The sequence below is a fragment of the Mustela nigripes genome, chromosome 8 (genome assembly GCF_022355385.1).
Source record: "Mustela nigripes isolate SB6536 chromosome 8, MUSNIG.SB6536, whole genome shotgun sequence".
In the NCBI taxonomy this organism is placed as follows: domain Eukaryota; kingdom Metazoa; phylum Chordata; class Mammalia; order Carnivora; family Mustelidae; genus Mustela; species Mustela nigripes.
Genome location: NC_081564.1, coordinates 2,721,594 through 2,742,927, shown reverse-complemented (window position 1 = coordinate 2,742,927; position 21,334 = coordinate 2,721,594). Strand labels below are relative to the sequence as shown.

At 55.2% G+C, this 21,334-nt stretch overlaps 1 protein-coding gene across 4 annotated transcripts in view; it reads left to right on the top strand.

The window, feature by feature from the left end:
* GLT1D1 (glycosyltransferase 1 domain containing 1) overlaps nt 1-21,334 on the top strand; it is a 91,132-nt gene that overhangs the window by 44,426 nt on the left and 25,372 nt on the right. For 3 of the 4 annotated variants that reach the window (XM_059408188.1, XM_059408189.1, XM_059408186.1), the window contains exons 7-10: nt 4,466-4,561; nt 5,124-5,173; nt 15,946-15,989; nt 17,134-17,254. In XM_059408188.1, the coding sequence (XP_059264171.1) occupies nt 4,466-4,561; nt 5,124-5,173; nt 15,946-15,989; nt 17,134-17,254 (311 nt within the window). The remainder of the gene's footprint in view (nt 1-4,465; nt 4,562-5,123; nt 5,174-15,945; nt 15,990-17,133; nt 17,255-21,334) is intronic. The other variant, XM_059408190.1, reaches the window with a different exon arrangement.

The window sequence follows — 21,334 nt, the reverse complement described above, 5'->3', positions numbered from 1 at the left end:
TTAATACGTATTCTCCTGAAACTGTTCCAAAAAATAAAAATGGAAGGAAAATGTCCAAACTTACTTTGTGAGGCCAGCATGACCTTGATCCCAAAACCAGACAAGGACCCCATCAAAAAGGAGAATAACAGACCAATATCCTTGATGAACACAGATGTGAAAATTCTCACCAAAATACTAGCCAGTAGAATCCAATAGTCCATTAAAAGGATGATTCACCACGACCAAACTGAATTTGTTCCTGGGCTGCAAGGGTGGTTTGACAACCACAAATCAATCAATGTGATACATTAATAAAAGAACGAACAAGAACCATATGATACTCTAAATAGATGCTGAAAAAGCATTTGAAAAAGTACAGCATCCTTTCCTGATTAAAACTTTTCACAGTGTAGGGATAGAGGGTACATACCTCAATATCATCAAAGCCATTTATGAAAACTCCACAGCGAATATCATCCTCAATGGGGAAAAACTGAGAGTTTTCCCCTAAGGTCAGGAACACGGCAGGGCTGTCCACTGTCACCACTGCTATTCAACATAGTACTAGAGTCCCAGCCTCGGCAATCAAGACAACAAAAAGAAATTAAAGGCATCCAAATCGGCAAAGAAGTCAAACTATCACTCTTCGCAGGTGATATGATACATTATGTGGAAAACCCAAAAGACTCCATTCCAAAACTCCTAGATCTCATACAGGAATTCAGTAAAGTGTCAGGATATAAAATCAATGCACAGAAATCAGCTGCATTGCTATACACCAACAGCAAGACTGAAAAAAAATTAGGGAGTCAGTCCCATCTACAATTGCACCCAAAACTATAAGATACTTCGGAATAAAGCTAACTAAAGAGGCAAAGAACCTGTACTCAGAAAACTATGAAGTACTCGTGAAAGACATTGAGGCAGACATGAAGAAATGGGAAAACTTTCCATGCTCATGGATTAGAAGAACAAATATTGTGAAAATGTCTATGTTATCTAAAGCACTCTACACATTTAGTGCAACCCTATCAAAATACCATCAAATTTTTTCAAAGAAATGGAACAAATAGTCCTGAAATTTATATGGAACCAGAAGAGACCCTGAATAGCCAGAGGAATGTTGGAAAAGAAAAGCAAAGTTGGCAGCATCACAATTCCAGACTTCAAGCTCTATTACAAAGCTGTCATCATCAAGACAGCATGGTACTGGCACAAAAACAGAGACATAGATCCATGGAACAGAACAGAGAGCCCAGAAATGGACTCTCAACTCAGGTCAACTAATCTTCAACAAAGCAGGAAAGAATGTCCAGTGGAAAAGGGACAGTCTCTTCAACCAGTGGTGTTAGGAAAATTGGACAGCCACATGCAGAAGAATGAAACTGGACCATTTGCTTACATCACATACAAAAACAGACTCAAATGGATGAAAGACCTAAATTTGAGACAGGAATCCATCCAGATTCCTGCATTGTGGGAATGCAAGCTGGTGCAACCACTCTGGAAAATAGTATGGAGGTTCCTCAAAATGTTGAAAATAGAACTGCCCTATGACCCAGCAATCACACTGCTGGGTATTTACCCTAAAGATACAAATGTAGTGAACCGAAGGGGCATGTGCACCCGAATGTTTATAGCAGCAATGTCCACAATAGCCAAACTATGGAAAGAACCTGGATGTCCATCAACAGATGCATGGATAAAGATGGGGTTCATACAGACAATGGAACACTACACAGCCATCAAAGAAATGAAACTTTGCCATTTGCAACAACGTGGATGGAACTAGAGGGTATTGTGCTGAGCAAAGTCAGAGAAAAACAATTATCATATGATCTCCCTGATATGAGAAAGTTGAGAGGCAACATGGGGGACTTGGGGGGTAGGGGAGGAAAAAATGAAACAAGATGGGATCGGGAGGGAGACAAACCATAAGAGACTCTGAATCTCACAAAACAAACTGAGGGCTGCTGGGGGGTGGGGGGAAGGAGAGGGTGGCTGGTGATGGACGTTGGGAGGGCATGTGCTACGGTGAGTGCTGTGAGGTGGGTAACACTGACAATTCACAGACCTGCACCCCTGAAACAAATAAGACATTATTTGTTAATAAGTTAAAAAATAAATAATTTTTAAGGAGACTCCACACCCAGTGTCGGGCCCAACACAGGGCTTGAACTCACAACCTGAGATCAGAACCTGAGCCGAGATCAAGAGTCAGATGCTCACCTGATCGAGCCACCAGGTGCCCCAGGAACCAGCACTTTAAAAAACTGAAATGGGAGAGAAAACATGAGAGTTCCTCGTGTGTAACATGGCTAACCCGGGGGCTGTGTGTGGATGCAGACACATCGGTCATGCGGACGAGGCTTCCGTACCTCATGTCCAGCTCACTGCGAGTCACAGAACGCTGTCCTTGGTGGGTCACTCTCTCCAGGCTGGCTTCCTCGGGGTCCTGGGTAGGGGTGGGCGGAGGCACACTTTTCCCGGCGTCCCCAGAGCAGAAACCAGTCCCCGCGTCACAGTGAAATAAAGGGACAGACTCGTTTCCGACGTCATGCCTGTCGTGTGGCACACGGAGAGACGCCAGCGGAGTCTTTCTGCCAAGACAACAGACGGGTTTTCAGACCAGGCTGGCTTCGGCTCCCGTCCCTGGGTCATCTCTGTGTTTGCTTTGCTGCTGTACTTTTTTTTTCATTACTTCTCCCCCTTTTTGGTACATTCATGTGTCTCTTTCTACCTTTCCTTCTTGTCTTCTTATGTATTTGCACACATATTCCAGGTACATTGTGATGACGGGGTCTGTGATGCTGTGTCCCACCCAGGGGCTCACATCTGGACACACAGCCCTTCAGGAGTTGTTCTAAATATAAAAACAATGTGCACACGTGTGCATGTGTGTGTGTGCACGCCCACGTGCCCCGGGCCCTGGGCTAAGGCTTCCCCATATAGTTAACAGCACATCCCCTGGCTTTCTCCTTGTCCCTCTGTTAACTTTCCAATGTCACCAATAACTGATTTTCATGACGATGCTTGTGATTTTTGTCATCACTGGACATTCACTGTCTGGCTTCAGCTTCACTGACGGTTCCTGCCTCGGAAGGAGGAATTTATCTGTGTCTCGCACTGGACCTTCCAGTCCCTTAAAGGAATTCCTCAAGTTATCATTCATTAAGGGGAATAGCTTGTCACCTGGCCTCAAAGTCCTCTGATCGGGGATCCAAATTCTGCACATAGCTTCCAGCTGGGACTTTCGGTCACACAGTACATCTTGTCCTCCTAGGGTGAGTTCCGGGGTGCGCAGCACAGTGGGGGAGATCCTCCACAACCCCCTGCACCTCGATGACATTGTCAGTGGTTACTTCAGACCGTGGGGACACCCAGCCTTACCGCATGTCACAGTCAGTACACAGCGTGTGTGGTCACGTGGAGGTGGCACAGCCATGTCCCCGTCGCTCTGACGACGCAGCCATGCACGGCTCACAGTGGCACTGAGACACGGGAAGTGCGTGCACCGGGGAGCGGCGAGATACACGCGGGCACCGAATCCTCTCACCGGCCCGATCTGGGGCGCAGGCGCATGCATCTGGAATGATGTTTTAGGTCGGCGTGTGTTAACCGCACGGATCATTTCTGTCGGATCACTTGCCTGTTGCTGTACTTCAAACCACCTCAACACAGAGGGGCTTAAAGAGCCACGGTTTCCCGTGGCCTTGGGGCTGGCGGCTGGGCCCGGGCTCCGGGGCGGATCCTGCCCCGCACCTGTCTGCTGCTGGGCCCACGCTCCCTCTGCGGTGGGCCAAGGCCTGCAGCTCCGGCGGGGTCGGCCGGCCCTCTCCCCGCAGATCCTCGTCCCCAAGGAGGCAGCCGGCCTGGCTGGGAGGTGGCAGTGCTCTGTGGGGTGAGAGACAGTGACACGGGGCTTCCCAAGGCCGCGACCTGGAAGTCACTCGCTGGCCTCCCCCCGGGCTCTGTGGGCCATCACTAATCCCCAGGCCGGCCCGGAGCTGAGGGGTCACGAAGCCAGTCCAGCTCTCGGGGAGAGGAGCCACCATGCGACCCAAAGCCTGCAGTCCACGCACCCATGGGCATGTCCATGTTAGTGTGCGCTGCTCAGTGAACACGCGGACTCAGGGTCACGTCCCCGCATGAAGCCCCCTCACTTGCATGAAGGAAATGCTCGTCGAACTGAAATTCTAGCCAAATGCTTTCCAGGGCCTGTGGCTCACACTTCGTAAGAACTGCTCTTTTCTCGCTGCACAGCCCGTTTCCTGGGCTGAACTCAGCTCAGGTTTTCCCACCGGGAGGGGCAGATCATTCGTGCAGGGAACTGTGTGAAGGTTATGGGGGGCGGGGGCGGAGGTGTGGGGGGGCAGGTGCGGAGGTGGGAGCCCTGCGGCTTCGGAGCGGCGCCTCGGGTCTTTGCTCCCGTGGTGTCCAGTGCCTTCTCCCCACTAAGAACACCTGAACTCTTCCCTTGCAGGGATTAACCAAAGTGCTGATAACTTATACATCTTTCTCCTGGTGTGTGGCCTTAGACAAGTTAAGGACCCTCTTTACTTGGTGGATGTGTTCTCAGGTACGTTTCGTTGACAGAATTGTTTGGGGTCTGGTCTCGGCCTACCTGTCTGTAGGATTTTCAGTCTTCCCGTCTCCGTCTTTCCACATGAGCAGAACCGCTCTAGGTGGGTACTCTGGAAACAACCAGAAAAATAAGAGCACTGGGTGGTGTACATTTCTACTCTCCTGTGCCTTCGGATTCTGAGGAAATCACAAAAACAGTGAATAATTGTAAGAATAAGGTAATCTTACCTGGAAATGTTTCACACATGGCAGTTTGTAGGACACGTTTGGAGATTTGCTGCATTGATTGAATCACCCCTAAGTCCACACTGGCTTGTGGAGTGTTTCCTCCTGGTTGTTCCAATAGGGGTGAGATCCAGATAATGCACAACATTCTAGAAAAAGCATGTTACTTAGAATAATACAATGTTCAGTGTTTACATTTCAAATACATAGAATTCGACTGTTGAATGAACAGTGATAAGAAATAATGTATATTATCATATAATTAACTAAACTTAATTACGTTTCCATCTATGGCATAAAACCACTGAAATTTTTTTCTCTTTCTTCCTAAGAATGGCATCGTGAAGAGCCTAACGTCTACATGGTGATCGCAGGCCCCGCAGTGAGTCCGCGCTCCGCGCACTCTGCTCCCCTCTCCGTCTCTGTACTTCCTATGTGTTTTCTAAAATTAGTTGACGTTTCTCTTTGACTACGTTATTTACCTCCTGTTAAAGTAATTAACGTCTGCCTTTTCATGAATGACAACCACGTGTAAGGGTGAGGAGGTTTTGTAATCCCTCGCAGCTCACCGACTGCTACAGCGGGAGGTTTCCACGGGGATGCGGCAGTCCGAGTTGGTGCGTGGGGCGCCCAGGGTACGTGGCCCCCGTACCTGAAACTCCTCTACGCTGCACAGCAGCAAACCACACAGAGCCGTCCCTTCGCCGAGCACAGGGTGAGCTGGCCGGCTTGCATTTAGGACCCAAGCGGTGTGGGAAGTAACTATCCATGAGCGCGGGAGAGCAGAGGCCAGCAGAAGGCCTGGGACACCCTGTGTCTCGTTGCATGGGCCTCCAGGAGAGTCGCTGCTCCCCTCAACAATGCGGGTTAAGCACGTGCAGCTCTGTCGCACACGCAGGGCCAAGCACTCAGGAGTCAGAGCATCGGGGCAGAGACGTCTCCTGAGAGCGAACTGTGATTTACAGTGTGTGCTGTGGGGAACGAAGCAGGCTCTGTCCTTCCAGTGGGGAGCGATGGGACTGTGCCCCGTGGGGTGTCTATGCCAGGGCAGCAGATGGCACACCCTGGGGAAGGCATCGCTCATTTCCTTGGTCCTGTTTGCCAAACCAGGATAGTTGAGCTTGTGACCGCGTCGTGTGTCACCCACTGTATTCATGGGGGTGCCCCTGAGAACATGAACGAATGGGTTCCTGCACACCGCCGTCTTACCTGCTCTGCACGCTCTTCTGTGGGCTCCGGCTCCCTGGGGACACACACGGCATGCGGCGGGGGACACGCACTTGTCTCCATATGCCCAGACTTTTGGAGACAGTACGTTGACCTGGAAAAAGATCCCGTAACCTAATAAAAATAGCGAGGGCTCGACTCTGCCCATGAGAAATGAAGCACCCCACATTCAGTGCGAGTGTTTGACGCACCACGCACTCACACACACACACGCCTGCACACGTGCTCGGCTGCAGCCTTCCGGTGACAACAAGATGACCCGGGGCCCCGCTGCATGTGGAGTCCCTCACGGCCGAGCTGTTTATGACGAGGATGTTTCAGTTGTTTCCATCCTTCCGTCTGAAGAGCGTTACTGGAAGGAAAAGTTTGAGTTAGATGCCGCAATCCCCACTACCGGAGAGAGAGAGCCTCAGACTCAGAAGTTAGCGATGTGGTTTCTCGTTTGCACTATTTCCGCTTTCATGGTGATGGTCTATTTATGGCATGTGACGCTGGCTTCCAACTCGGAAGACTTTCTTTCAAAATAAATTGCATTAGTTTCAGAAAAATATTCAATAAGGAGCCGTGCAGATGGTACGCAGATACGACAAATTACAAAAACGCGCGCAGCGGCCCGAGTCCGGGGAACGGCTGTTATCAAGTGTTCGTGTCCGGGTGCAAGAGACCCCACAAGTGGCCTTGCTGGACAGAAGCACCGGCCCACGCCCCACCACAGACGACCCCGTCTGCCAGGGTCTCTGTACCGCATTTCCGTGTGCGGAAACCTGCCTGGGGGCTCAGGAATACTCCAGAAGCAGGAGCTCGTGACAGCAACCCCTTCCCCAGAAATGGAGACCCCGGGGGCACCGGAGCTGGGGCAGTGGCCGGGGGAGGGGCGGCAGGGAGGGCCACCTGGCCCCGGCGTCCCCTCCCCGGACCCACCTGTGTCCCTCCGTTCGGCCTGCCAGCAGCAGGGGACAGTCCCGGCGTGGCTGCCTCCTGAGGGCTTCTCGAGCACTGGTCTTCCGGGAGACACGGTTGTCATCTTGTCATTTCAAATGAACGGTGACACTGTGTCTCACATCGCAGAGAAACGCGGTCTTTCTACCACTTGCTATCGCTCACACACGGGGCCTACAACGTGCATCGCTGTTACATCTCTCTGTGTCTTTAGCTTCTGGAAGAGGGTCGTGGTTGGGTGCCAAGGGAGGAAGTGCAGGTCTGTGGCGATGCTGGACAGCGCATCACCAGGAGCGCTCATGATTCCAGAGCTCCCAGGGGCTGCTCCGCCGGAGTGACAGCCCTGCAATGCCGAAGAGCGGGGCTTGCTTGGCAAGTGCGGGTCTGAGACGAGCCCCAGGACGGTCAGGAGCTTGTGGACAGCCACCTTGGTCTGCTCTTGTGGAGCAAAGACCCCAAACAGTGACGGGGGGTGGGGGCTAGGAAAGGGCACACTTGAGTTAGGGGTCCAGGACCCTCCATGAAAGGTTATGACCAGAGACTCACGGCCCTTCAGCTCACCGATCACCAGCGATCGAAGGCGCGTCCTCTACAAGGCGCTGCACTACCGAGAACCGAAACCTCCGCGGGAAACGGGAGGTGCCTCTCTCGGCCGCAGGTCTGCCCCTCAGCAGAAGCAGGAGTTGGCAGGTGCTGTGTCATGGACACACTCCGCCTGGAGCTTTCCTGAGGTCCACCTGCTTCTCCCCCACTGCCCAGGGAGACGGTTCTCCCCTACCTCAGTCGGCTTCGGGTAACGCGGCGTCACGCCCTTCCTGGCCCGAGTACAGAAGTGCAGGCTTCGGCTCTGACACATTCATACACGTCTGGTCCGTTTGGGCAACAGGATCCCATGGATGGGCTGGCGGACCAGCACCAGAGACCTGGTCTCCTGACCTGGAGGCTGGAAGTCTGAGAGGGAGGTGCCGGCGAGGCCTCTTTGTGGCCGAGGGACGCTCTCCGGGGTCATTTGGGAGACCTGATCCCATCGGTTAAGACTGACCTTATTTCTAAAGCCTCCACCTTCATGACCCACTCACCTCCCAAAGACCTCACCTCCTGACGCCATCATCTTTGGGGGTTCAGATTCAGCGTATGAATTAGGGGTGTGGGGGACACAACAGGCCATAGAAATACCCCAACCTCATAAGAGGTCTCTCTCAGACCTAAGGGGAAAACAAAAAGCCCCATCCGAACCGTGGTGCCATCTCAGCAGACAGGATAATTTGAGCTTCTAAAAGGCGGCATCGAATCCACAGGGTCACAAACTCCTCCAGACAAGTTGTTCTCTTCTTGATTCTTTGCGTCCCACGGAAGACAGACGTGATGCATCCGGACGCACATCTCAGATCCCCCGGGAACCTGGGCAGGCTGGTGTCTAAGGCTCACTTGTTTGCTTCCTAACCGTGACCTGGGGTACGCTGGTGAGTGTCCAGCAACCGGTGCTCGTGGGGAGCAGAGCGGGGAGCCGTTCTCTGAAAGCCCCAGTGACCTATTGCCACAGTGTGGAAGCTTCTGCCACGGCCAGTTCGCAGTTAACGGGGGACATCTCTGAAGACAGTGGAGATGCACGCGCTCGGCCGGTAGGGGCGGGCAGACCCAGGCAGCACAGGTTACGTGCACATGCGCACACACATCACCGGACGAGCGTCTCTAGACGGGGCTGCTCTCGCTTCGCGCAGCTCTGCACTCTGGGCCTTGCTCTTGACGCGGGCTCCACGCCCAGCAGCGCCTGAACACGACCGAGATAGAGACCCAAGCTGAGATCAAGAGTCAGATGCGTAACTCTGGTCCTTTCTGGAAGACTGTGCTGTCCCTTGCTATATGATGCTGTTCTCTTCCATGGTATTTTTAAAAAGCTTGTTTTTGCCCAAAAATCAATCTCATGATTTGCTTCCTAATCTGACATGTGAAAATCACCGACTTGGCCATGCCGGACGGTGTCTGTCCCACTAGGCGTCATTCTCTCCGAGGCCAGCGTGCGAGGCAGCTCCCGCCGTGGGCGCCTCTCCCCAGACGGTGGCCTGGCTCAGTCGGGACCGGCAGCTGTGCCCTCGCTGACCGCCCGCCCAGCCCAGCCCCCACTTCATCCTTCCAGGATCTCCAGACACCTGTCTGCTTTCATGGCCAAGGATTCAATCTGACATCATGTCTGAAGACCAAACGAGGTGGGGGGGTCAATTTTACACTTGAAATTGAATCCTTGCAACATCGGTGATTAATCTGGAAATGGATTTTCAAAGTGGGTCAGAGTTCAAACCTTGGGACACACCAAAACCCATGCTTTAACGACTCTGTCGAGTAGGAGACTGCCGTTATTTGTGGCGTCTGACGGGGATTCACTCCTCATTCTGGGTCGTCCTCTGTTAACTGCGAAGCTCCGTGGCTGAATAAACGCTTTCGCCTCGAATTACAAAGAGGTCACGTGCTGGCTTCCCCGGACAAAACTGCACTGACTCTAAGCTAAGGCGTCTGGAATAGTCTCTCATTAGGGAATCGTCGCGGTGCACACGGCAGGGGTCCCTCTGGTCCTTTCTGTGCATGGAGCCCCGTCACATGGGACACACCAGTTAGGAAAACAGCACCGCTCAGCCAGCGTCCCTCGGCCGCAGGCGTCACACCAACTCCAGCAGATGCAGCTTACAGGAAGACAAGAGCCACCAATAGAGTAGCTGGGGGCTGGAGGTCAGCCGGGAGGTGCCGTCCAGGACGCCCCCTGGGGAGGAATGAGCTCCACCCCCTGCATAGTCTCCGGATCCTTCGGTTCCAGGTCCGGGACCCAGTTCGGGTTACAGCCGACCCTTTTGTAGGGAGAGGACTAGGCACCCGGCTCCACTTTGACCAACTGTGTCCACGGGCAGAGGTGAGGAGGAACCAAAGGAAGGGGCTCTGGCAGAAGAGGTGGAAGCTGAAGGGTCTGAGGGGAAAGTGGACGTCCGCGGCTCGTGCGGATGCCCTGTTGGTCCGGACGTGCCGACGGAGGAGGGGAAGAGGTCCATCGGTCAGTTGATGGCGGTGCACAGCCACAACACGGGGTCCCTGCGGTGACTTCAGTGCTTGCCTTCGGGGAAACGGAAAGGAGGCCCCCCGGTGGGGGAGACTGTGCCCGGCTGCCCGTGTCTGCTGTGTCGTCCTCTGGGTGGGCTGCTGGGCGACAGCCGGGCTGAGCAGAGTCTCTGCAGGAGACCAGGCCGCCGTTATTTCTGCTGCTGTTCGTTCACAAGGACACTGTGCACCTTGTCATAAATGCGTGTGTGTGTGCACGCGTGTATGCTCACGTCTATAAAACTGGGCTTCTTTCTTCAGTCCTTCCAGAAGTTCTTACTGAGAGCCGCTGTGTTGTAGACATACGGAGCACGTGGCATAGACGTGACACCTGCGGTCACGAGGCACACAGTCCAGTCAGAGGACAGATGGGGACTGTGTCCTCAAGGGAGGGCCCGGGGGCGGTGGGGCGTTCACCGGCTCCTGCCACCCCACCCCCCGCCCGGCCCAGAGGGCATGGCGTCACTCTGCCCGCCGAGCGTTTATCCGGTCTAGTCCCGTTTATAAAATTGTCACACGAATGTCCTTAGGTCGCTTCAAAAAAATCACAGATGCTGTGTATGTTTCATTTTTTAGATGCCAGACGTGTTTATCTCCGTGGCCATTCTTAGCAAGAAAATTTTAAAATGGGGATCTCCGTCCCATACGGGATCTCCTTAGTCACTCATTTAGACCCTGTGGCATCATCCGTGTCCCGCAGCAGGTCGTTCCGTGCCGCCGGGTAGTACGGCAGTTGCAAGCTCGGACCCTGGAGTGACCTGGGAGTCCCCTGCCTGTGTCTCAGCTTCCCCATCAGCGAAGTAGGCATGACCAAGACAGAGCCACCGGCCTCACCGTTTCTTGCGGGCACTGAGTACTGGCTCGGTGCCTCGAACAGCACCTGGCTCACGGGCAGCGTCCCAGATGACGTACGTGGGAAGTGCTGCACGTGCGAATGTCTCCTTGGGGCCCGGACACGCTGGGATCCCGGGTTAGCTGCGGGACGGTCTCAGTCTGGCTTTGGTTTCCTATTAAAGCTGCTTTGATCTCTCCGTTCAACCATTTTAGCAAAGCGTGTGGCTTCTGCTTCCAGGAGGGTCTCGAGTGGCCACATCTGCTGGCGCTCCTTGATAAGGAGCGTGGTATATGCACTCGGTCTGAGCGTGACAGCTTAATGACTTCCCACGGTAGCGTCTTCTATCAAAGATGATTCCTTAAGCCTGGGAATCGAAACAATATCTTCAGCTCAGAAATAAATAAGCTTAGAGAGAGGAAATGAGAATCTTCTTTGCTCCTTACAATGCTTTTGCTTTTTAAAATTTCATAAGGTGCTTTCATTACATAAAAAAATCCACCTTTTTTCCCTGTATCTTGTATTTTGTTCCACTTGGCTTCACTGGGAGATTTGAAAATGAACCGATGTGGAAGGTAAATCCCAGCAAGTGTAATGCAGTGTCAGCTTCCAGCTCGCAAGTGGTTAGACCTTCAGCTGAATTTCAGTTAACGTGCTAGTATTTCAGCAGACTCCTAAAGTTTTCCTCGATGAATTGCTTTTTTCTAAGCAGTTAATTGTGACAGAAGCAAGCTAACAAAACTAAAAATGAGGGATCTCTAACTGAAAACGATCATATGTAAAGTAGGAATTCGACAATTACTGTAGAAAGCCAAAAGAAGGCTTTCATCGGGCTGTCTGCTTTTTCATGATAAGCTATTGGGATTATAATGTAATTCCATTGTTTAAGATCATTTCAACAGAAAGAATCAGGAATAAAAACGGAAGGGAAGGGCCAGGCGGAAACCATGCATTTAGCGGCTGTTATCAGGCAGAGCGCTGTGTGCAAGACACAGGGCCTGGCCTTGGAGGGAAGGACATGCACACGGGGGCAAGCGGACAAGCAGCGGACTAGGCAGGCCTGCGTTTGTAGCAGGTGGAAGGAAGGGGGGGAGGAGACGTCGCTCCTGGTTTGGATGATCAGGGAACGTGTCCCACGGAGGGGGCGTCGGCCAGGGACGGAAGGGTCATTGCTCGTGGCAAGAGTGGCAACAGTCAGGGAGGGAGCGAGAAAGCTACAGACAGGCTTATCGTGGGAAAATAAACGGGTACGCAGGTAGTGATTCCGTAATGCACGGTGCTGTTCCGTGAACTAGTTGATAAAACCCGAGGACTCGGCAGAGAAGCAGCAGAGCGTGGTTTTCAGAATTCCGTCTCCGGGCCCGGCACCCTTCCAGCTGTGTGATGGTCGTTAAGCTACACGAGCTCTCTGAGCTGCGCAGTCCTCTCGTGTGAGGTGGGGTTTTCACATCAGGATCGCTGGCAGGAAGTAAGTTAATGCACGCAGAGAACGCAGCCTAGGTTAGGCCCAGAGACCGTGGCAAGTAAACACGGACTCCGAACGGCCATAAACACCAAATCATCCAGAAGTATGAGTTTCTCCTTTGAAGATCTTTCGAGGAGTGGGGAGCGTGTCGCAGGCTCCAGGGGTCCATCTCTAACCCTGGCACTGCTTCCAGCTGGCCCAGCGCCCCCACAGGAGAAGGCGGGCAGGCAGAGAGGCCTCAGAGCAGGGTTCCCGCAGAGGCACTTGGCCAGGCCACTGGCTGCAAAAGCCGCCTGCGAGCGGGCGCCCTCTGCTGGTGGCTGAAGAAATCCTTCCGGGCCCGCACGGGGGCGTTCTGGAAGCTGTCCTCCGACCTCCCTTTGGACGGCTGGTGCAGGAACTGCCCTGGACTTCCTGCAGATCCGAGCTCTCGGGCTCAGCTGTAGGTGCTGTGCGGGAGGCAAGTGAGGCCTATCGGGCTATTTGGAAGACACCAATCTATGTGCTGTCCACACCAGGTGTGTGATAATGTTGCCAAAGACACGGTTGGCAGGCTGCACGCGTGGAGAACGTACTCAAGAACCCTCTGGACGGGAAACAGTTCATTCTCAAAAAAGCAAAAACCACGGCTCCTGGAGGGCTCAGTCGGTGAAGCGTCTGCTTTTAGCTCAGACGTATCAGGCTTCCTGCTCTGCGGGGAGCCTGCTTCTCCCTCTGCCCGTGCCCCTCCCTCGTGCGCATGCTCTCTCTTGCCCCACTCCCAAATGAACAAATAAAATCTTAAAAACAAAAAAAACCCACAAAAGGTTCTCTTCTTGTTACTGGTGGTCCTGTAACTTCCCCCCGTGGGGTCAGCAGGTGCCCAGATACATGACTGTGAATGGAAATCCAGGGGCAGAAGTCAGGTCTTGGAAGCATTTCTACTTTGATTTGTGTGCAGATGTTTAACATAGAAGTAGAGACGTGTAAAGCACTTGTGCAGGTCAAAAGGCTTTGGCAAGAAACTTAAGCAACTGAAGTTTGTAACAATCATACACAAACCTGTGAAGGCTTTCTGGATCGTGCAAGCATGGGGATTTTCTTAGCACGAGCAGATCACTTATGGATGGCAGCTAAACGGCGTTCGCCCATCTGTAGCTCACACGGGATCCCAGCCACGTGCAGGCTCTTCTCCCTCGTAAGTGGTCCCGCATGTGGGTGCATCTGTCTTCTGGCCGTCCTGTCACCTTGCTCTTGAAATACATTAAACCCTAGAAACACCTTCCTGGGGATAGTTTCAGTGTTCCCTGCGCTTCCAGACTGGCTGCGCTGGCTTCTGGGATATATTCCAGTCGGTGCCAGCGGTCTGAAGGATTTGGGGTCCAACATACGCACGCTGTTCCCTTGCCAAAAGAGACGGAAATGAAGTTTCTGGAAGGCACAGCATTTTTTCAGTTGGCACGATAAAGTAGACGGACGTTGTCATATTCATCAAACCGACTTGTTCTGAAACTCTAATACCTACCGCTAGAGCGTGAATGAGAACAGAAGTGGAATCTGCGCCCCCTGCTAGCTTGTCAGGAGGACGGGACAGGCCGGCAGACACTGTGTTAGTAAAATGTGTTCCTGCCCTCCTCTGTCTGTGTCTTTGAGGAAGTGCTCAAGATCTGTCGACACAGGGCATCAACTTAAGAATAGTTGTTGTTTTAAAAATTATTTTAAAAGTGGTATTTTTAAAGTTATATTTAAAAGTTATTTAACAAGTTGTTATTTTAGAGTGTTATCTTTAAAGTATTTAAAAATATTTCATGGTTGCCAGCACGCTGCACAGAAGGCCAAGGGCAAAGCCGAGGTCCGCTGGCTGAGTCTGCACCGGGGCCAGTCAGATGCGAACGTACGCTGGGCTCCACCCCGGCTGGGCTCGTGGGAGCGCTGGGACAGTGGGACAGTGTCCCCTCACATCCTCCGGGTACCCCCGAGAGTAAGGCCACCGGAGAAGAGGCCACGTGCTCCAGCCGTCCTTCAGTCTGGCTTCTGAGGGTCACAAGTGTGGGCGTCCCTGTGCGAACACCGCGACGGCTGCCGGGCGCCGGGGGCGTCTTGCTCTCCCCGCTCAGTGCCGGGCGTGCAGGCGTGCAGGCGCGAGGCCGCGTCTCCGGGAGGGTGTGCGGGTGCGGCGCGGGGGCCGAGGTCTGCAGCTCTCACACACCTTCCACAGGATATCGCACTTCTCCTGGAGGCGCCCCCAAGCCGTCGCCGCGGCGCCTCGGACAGTCCCAGGCACTGAACCACTGGGACCCATTCAAGCCTCCCCACCCTCCTGAGGCCCTGTGACAACTGCCACTCTGCAGCCAAGGAAACTGAAGCCCAGAGAGGTCGCCGATGCAGGCGCGGCCGGGAGCTCATGAGCAGACGGGGGGACCGGAGTGCGTGAGCCCCACACGGCCCGCGCCGCCTGTCCTGGCCCTCACGTGTCTACGGATGGGTCGCTTCAAACCCCGAGCCTCGCTGCAAGGGGCAGGAATCCCCAGTGTCCCAGAGCCCCCGACACGCTGCCTTCAGCCTCCGCGTTAGTTCACCACGTCAGCCGGCAGGGCCCCAGGGACGTGCGCGGGCCCTGTGCCGAAGGACACCGCTTCCAGGGGCGAGACAGGAGGAGATCCAGGCTCCAGGATGTTAGGTTGTGACTAACTCAAGTTTTACTTGGCTTTTTCTTTTCCTTTTTTACGAGATATAATTCATGTGCCCTCAAGATCACGTTAAGGTCTGTAACCCAGTGGGTTTTAGTATGTTCACGCGGTTTTGCAAACGTCACTCTAACTCGGGTACACTTGCATCCCCCCAGGAGAAACCCCAGACCTGTCAGAGCCCCTCCCCGGCGTCCGCACCCTCAGTCCCTGGCAGCCACTGCTCTGTCTCCCTTCTCTTGGGATTTGCTCATTCTGGGTGTTGTGTGGCTCGGACTCACCTCGCATGTGGTCTTCAGTGACCGGCCACTCGCACGGAACGCCGTGTTCTCTGGGGTCATCGTGCTGGGGACGTGTCAGCGTTTTGTTCCTTCTCGTGACAGATTATGTTCCCTCGTGTGGAAGGGAAGGTGTCTGTCGATGGACGTGCCCTTGGCTTTAAAGCTATGCTTCTGGGAAGGTTCCCTACGAAACACAGAATGTTAATTTGTCAGATCTTTTGTCTTGGATATGCGAAGGATTCCAACTCCTTCTGCCTCAAAGGTTTTATGACAGAATCTGCCACTGCAGTGAATGACGCGGCCCTTCCTTCCCTTCCGCGGAGTGCCCTGTGTGTGGCTCGCAGACTGCCCTGGGGCTGGGCCTGCCTTCTGCTTCCAGACCTTGACCTTGCGGGGGGCGGGGCACTGTCCCAGGGGCTGCTGCAGGCTCTGGTCCAAGGCGCCCCTGACAGCAGACAGGAGGGCGAGCGCTTTTCTCCGCGCCCCTTCCCAGGGTCCCCCCCCCCCCGCCCATCATGTAGTCGTGCAGCCTGAGCGTTAGTGCCTGTCGCGCTGGGTTTTTCCTCCCTGAGTTGAGTCTGGCTCTGCAGCCATCATAGGCCGTTCTCGTGAGACCCGGGCTCACAAAAGGCTTTTCCTACAATCTCTGTCTCTTTTCAGGTCGACCCAGTGTTCACGAGAGAAGTGAAGGCCAGAGTAAAGAGGTAAGCGGAGGAGGCGAGCAGCATCCTGCGGGAGAGGAGCCCGGCGGCCAGTCCCTCACCCCGCTCCTGTGCCTGCGCCACACTCACCGCGCCCAGGCTCTGTTCCGGCCGCCCCGTGTCACCTCCCCATGGCCCCGGGGGGTCCGGGCGCTCCTGCTCCGGGGCGCCCCCCCCCCCCCCCCCCCCCCCCCCCCCCCCCCCCCCGCCTGACAGGAAGGATGCCGGGCTGGGAGCCTGAGCAGCCCCCTCGGGGGTGGAGATGCCCGCACTCACTCGCGCAGGGAAATGCTTTGAAGTTCTAATTTCTAGTTCTAATTTGAAGTTCTAGTTTCCACTGATCACTCTGGCAAAAACTAAAAGACCTAAAGTATCAAGCACTTGGTGGAACCGAGGGTTCCGAGGGTGCGTTTGCCAGCCCGTTCCAGACGGTCCAGACATGGGCTTGAACACGCGGCGGCTACTGCCTCACATAAGAAACCACCAGATGTGGCTGGCCCCGGACCATATCCCGAGGGTGACTGGTGGCCCCAAGGCCCCTCTAGTGCCTCCCAGTGTTTAGTGGGGGTACAGGAAAGGGTAGGGACCGTTTGGGTCGGCCCCTTTAGATGGTTTCCCCACGGCCCCCCAGGACGGCCCCTCCGTGTCACCGGCCACGGTCAGCACAGGGGACTGGGAAGTCCTGATCTCTCTGCACAGATACGCAGGCGTCTTAATCACTCGCCTGCAGATAAAATCACACACAGTTAATGTGAGTGTGGAGAGGGTGTTGCACAGACGCATCAGTGTTGCTGGATAAAAAACCCAAGACAAAACCTCTGGGCGGTGGGCACCAGGGCGCTTGTTGTAGTCTCCATTGTAGCACTTCGTTTCTGTTTCTTGTATGTGTGCTACTGTCCAAACATTCCAAACATTTGAAACAAGACTGTGTTACTAGAAAAAGTGGCCAGAACCTACGTTTGACCCACGGTACCTGGGGGCATGAGTCACAGCAAGGGCGGCTCATCGGGGTGGGGAAGGACGGAGACCCCCGCCCTACTGCGCGGTCCTAAGGCTGACTTCTCCGTCCGGAGACTGGCTGTCCTCCCCCGGCCCCCTCCCCGCCGGACTCGCAGAGGCAGAAAGCTGTCCCCTGCTGCTGTTTCAGGACGGCCGGGGTGCGGCTGCTTGGAGAGATGCCCCAGGAGGACCTGCACGCGGCCCTGAAGAACTGCTTTGCGGTGGTGAACAGCTCCGTGTCTGAGGGCATGTCCGCTGCCATCCTGGAGGTGAGGCCCCAGCACGAGCCCCCAACATGGAGCCGGGAAGCGGCAGCCCCTCCCGGTCTCATTTGCGGGGGTGTCCTTGTCCATCAAGGTCTGCGCCACTCAGAGCCGTGGAAAACCGCTTTCTTGGGAACCTCAAAAGTAGTTTCTGTTTGTTTGTTTGTTTTACTTAACAGAGAGAGATCACAAGCAGGCAGAGAGGCAGGCCGGGGGTGGGGAGGAAGCAGGCTCCCCACCGAGCAGAGAGCCCGATGCGGGGCTCGGTCCCAGGACCCTGGGATCATGACCTGAGCTCGAAGGCAGAGGCTTTAACCCACTGAGCCACCCAGGCGCCCCTCAAAAGTAGTTAAAAAATAGATACATATTTCGTTTCTCTTTGCCATTTGTCCTTGCCACCTACAAAATAAAACAAGGTCACCTCTCTGACCTGCAAGTGTCCTTGATCGGAGGGCGCAGCCGTTGTAAGAGGGGCCAGGAAGCGGGGTGACCGTGTGTTTGGGCAGGAAGCCCCGTTCGGGCTTTTCTTCTTCTCCTTTCCCGTGGGCTCTGTCATCCCGGACTGCCGGGGACGACAAGGGTGGGACTCGCGCATGTGGGGGGTGGGGGAGCACCACGGAGCAGGGGTGACAGGTGCACGGGGAGGGGTGGGCAGGAGCGTGAGGGGAGAGCTGATCCCCTCATCTAGCATCCGGCTCCGGAAAGGACTTTTTCCTTTCTCTCGTTTTGTTGCCGCATCCTCGCGGGCTGGCCTCCCTTCCGAGAGTGAGCCCAGCACAGGGCGGCCTCTGTGTCCCCGTCCAGACCAGCGCGCGCTCCCGGAGCTCCGCAGCAGGTGCCGGCACGCGGCAGGCGTGCGTAAGTGCTGGCGCGGGGACCTGCTGCAGGGCAGGCGGCGCTGGCGCTGGGCCTCCAGGCCTTCGGGGCGGGCCCCACGCGTCCTGTCTCACCAGCTGAGAAATGGCTGCCGAGAGCGCCGCCGCCCTTCCGGCCACCTGTCCCACCTGTCCCCTCCAGACGTGAGCTGAATCCACTGAACTTGCTGCCTAAAGTACAGTTTAGGGTTCGCACAGCACGGCACTTCCCCGAAGCAGCCGAACAGGAACCCTCCCTGCACTGAAGGACCGAGTCACGCCCCCTGCCTAGTGTCTCCTCGTGGCGTCCTTTAAAGAAGCAGAACACAAAACCCAAAGCAGCATCAGGGCCAGGAAAGAAGTGCCACATCCGGCCTCGATGCTGGAGCGTGCCACGCGGACCGTAACCCCCTGGTCTTCAGGCGGAGGCGGACCCCGACCCGAGCCGGCCCGCTGGCCCCCGGCTCGTCCAGCCGCCCTCCGTCCCCGGAGCCGCGCCCTTCGCTCTCTGCTGCAGCTCCAGAAAGGCACGTTCTCCCGCCCCGGCCTGGACTGGGCTGAACTGCTCCCTTGTCTGGGAGTACGGGTTTTCTGGCCCAAGGTCCGAAGTCCTGGCGAAGCAGAATTCAGGGATGACTTCATCACTGGCACGTGGTGCTGTCACGGCCGGTGACTTGCTGTCGGATCTCATTTCCTTCAAAGGCAAGGCAGCTGTTGGCAAATCTGTCTTAAATGTTGACGTTGTGCTCCTTTTGAAAACTCCAAAATAACCTTTGGGTTGAGGGTTCTGAATGAAGCTGATTTTAGGGGAGCGGTCCTCGTGCCTGTCATTAGGACCCATTCAGATGACCGAAGTGGTTAATCACAGAATGAATGCGCATTGCTTTGGAAGGAAGGGATCTTTCGACCTCCCAGAATTAGCTTTGTTTTCCTATGGAAGCATATAAAAATCTCATTTGCTAAAATACATCTCTCACGGAGAGACTCCAGAAATCAAGCTTGAGCTGGAAGCGTGAGCCATAGGGCAAACATTCCTACAGCGAATGTGTGGTTTCAAGTTTGGGCTTATTACGGACTTGACTACCCCACACAGTGAAACGAAATAGTACAGAAACGTTTGTTCTTACCACAGTCCTCCGACTTGGGTTCTCCTCCCCGCCCCAGAACAGGCGCATGCGCAGGCTACCCTCCCGGTCCATTTCCGCTGCCCCGGGGAGGGAAGACCGAGAAACAAGGCGGTTTTGGGGCTCTTGGCTTCTGGACCGAGACCCCAATGATTGCAGGCTCACTGAGGGGCTCTCCGAGGACAACTGTGACTCTGCGCCCTTTTGGCTGTGGCTATTTCACCAAAGTGTCGGCTGTGTGGCCGTGCTGTGCCCTTCCCACTTAAGAAACTGAGGCGTCACATGAAAATGGTGTCCCTGGCGTTTAGTTCGGGGTGGTCGGGAGAGGCCTGCAGGGAAGTGAGGAGTTTTTCAAGGCACAAGATGGTCTCTTGCATCCAAGCATTGCTTCCCAGATGCCTGGGCATCCGTGTTGAGAAGCATTCTAACTTGAGCGACATAAGATCTGAGTGCAGTGCGGTGTGCTGGGGGCACTCTCCGACCTGCCTGGTCCCCATCTGACAGGCAGCTGTCACTGCACTGGACACGCACTGGTCAAGGCTGGGGAAACACAAGCTAGCCTCTCCACCAGAAAACCCGGAGTCCCGGAAATCAGAATTCCTTCCGGAAATACAGGTGACGGGGCACACACTTCCAGCCTTGGCGGAGGGAGCCCTAGCAGCTGCGTTTGGAGACGGATCTGTGTGTGGAGGGGAGGCAGTGTCTCTGGAATCTTCTGGAAGCTCTGCAGAAAATGGGGCACAAGCTACAAAGGTTGTGGAGGTGGAATTGGAGGTTTCCATCCACTGATGACAGGTGGAGAAGCTCCACCGGAAGAAATCAGGGTGTGCGGACTGAACCTGGCGCAGACACCTTTCACTCTTGGAACCCCGGAGCCAGGTCTGGACTGCCGTCCCCCAGCTCTGCGCCGCACGAGCCTCGTCTGTGTTCACCAGCAGAAAGCGTGTGCAGGGTGCACGCACCCGTCTCCCGACACCGTGGAACACCAGATGCCGCTGCCAGCCGGGTCTTGTCGGGACTGGCTCCACGCTCTCGTCCTGCCCTGGCACCTCACCTTTTTTCCAGGCAGCTTGGTTTTAAGGAGGCGACGTCGCACCTTGAGACAGTGACGTGACAGTCAACCATCGGATGCCCGAGTGCCGTGTCTTGCCGCATGAGAACAGCCTTCCCACCCACTTCCTTCTGAAGACGTGTCCTTTCCTGGCGACAGTTTAGTTCTCAGGAGAGGACTTCAGAGTTCCTCGTCTGTGACTACACGACATCAAGTCTGCCCACCCCCACTCCTCGGGGACGCAGAGCCTGGAAACGGTCATCGCATTAACACGCCTGTGAGTTCTTTCCTTCCACCGAGGGGCACTGGGTGTGCTGGGTGTGGGCTGTGCCCTGGAGACACAGCAGAGAGCAGGACCCAGAGAAGTCCTGGTTCCTGGGGAATTTCTGCCCGTTTGGGCTGAAAGAGGGAACTGGAAACAGGAAGTGAGGAAATCCGCAAATGAATGAAGAAAGCTCTGGGCAGGAAACAAAGGGGGCGCCTGCGTCAGGCGGGAGACGAGGCTCTGGTCAGCCGCTGGGGAGGCAGTGCTGGTCAGCGGGCAGTGTAGGTGCTGAGCCGTGTCCCTGCAAGAGCCAGTCTGGGTCCCACCCCAGGACCTCTCCTGGACATGGGGTCTGCGTTAAGATGGGTCATTAGGTTGGACCCCGAGCCACTGTGCCAGGGATGCCGGTAAGAGGGGATTTGGGCAGCCAGGCACGCAGAGACAACGGGAGAGGATGGCATCTCCTAACCGAGGCGGGAGCCCTGGGCCAGATCCCTGCCCACGCCCTCAGAAGCAATGGCCCTGAACCTTCTCTCGGACTCCCGGCCTCCAGAACCATGACCTTCCTCAGTTTAAGCCACCGCAGCTGCAGTGCAGTTCCCTGAGCACACTCAGGCAGCCAGAGCGTGGCCCTTGAACCTGGCCCTGAACGAGGAGAAAAGCCACCCAGCAGGATCTGTGGGCAGAGAACCTGCTAGAGGGAACGGCGGGAGCCCTACGGAGCCGTCAGAACCAAACACATCCCCGTCCCAAGCCGGGCGCTCTGCCTGGGGGTAAGCCACCCTCCCTCCC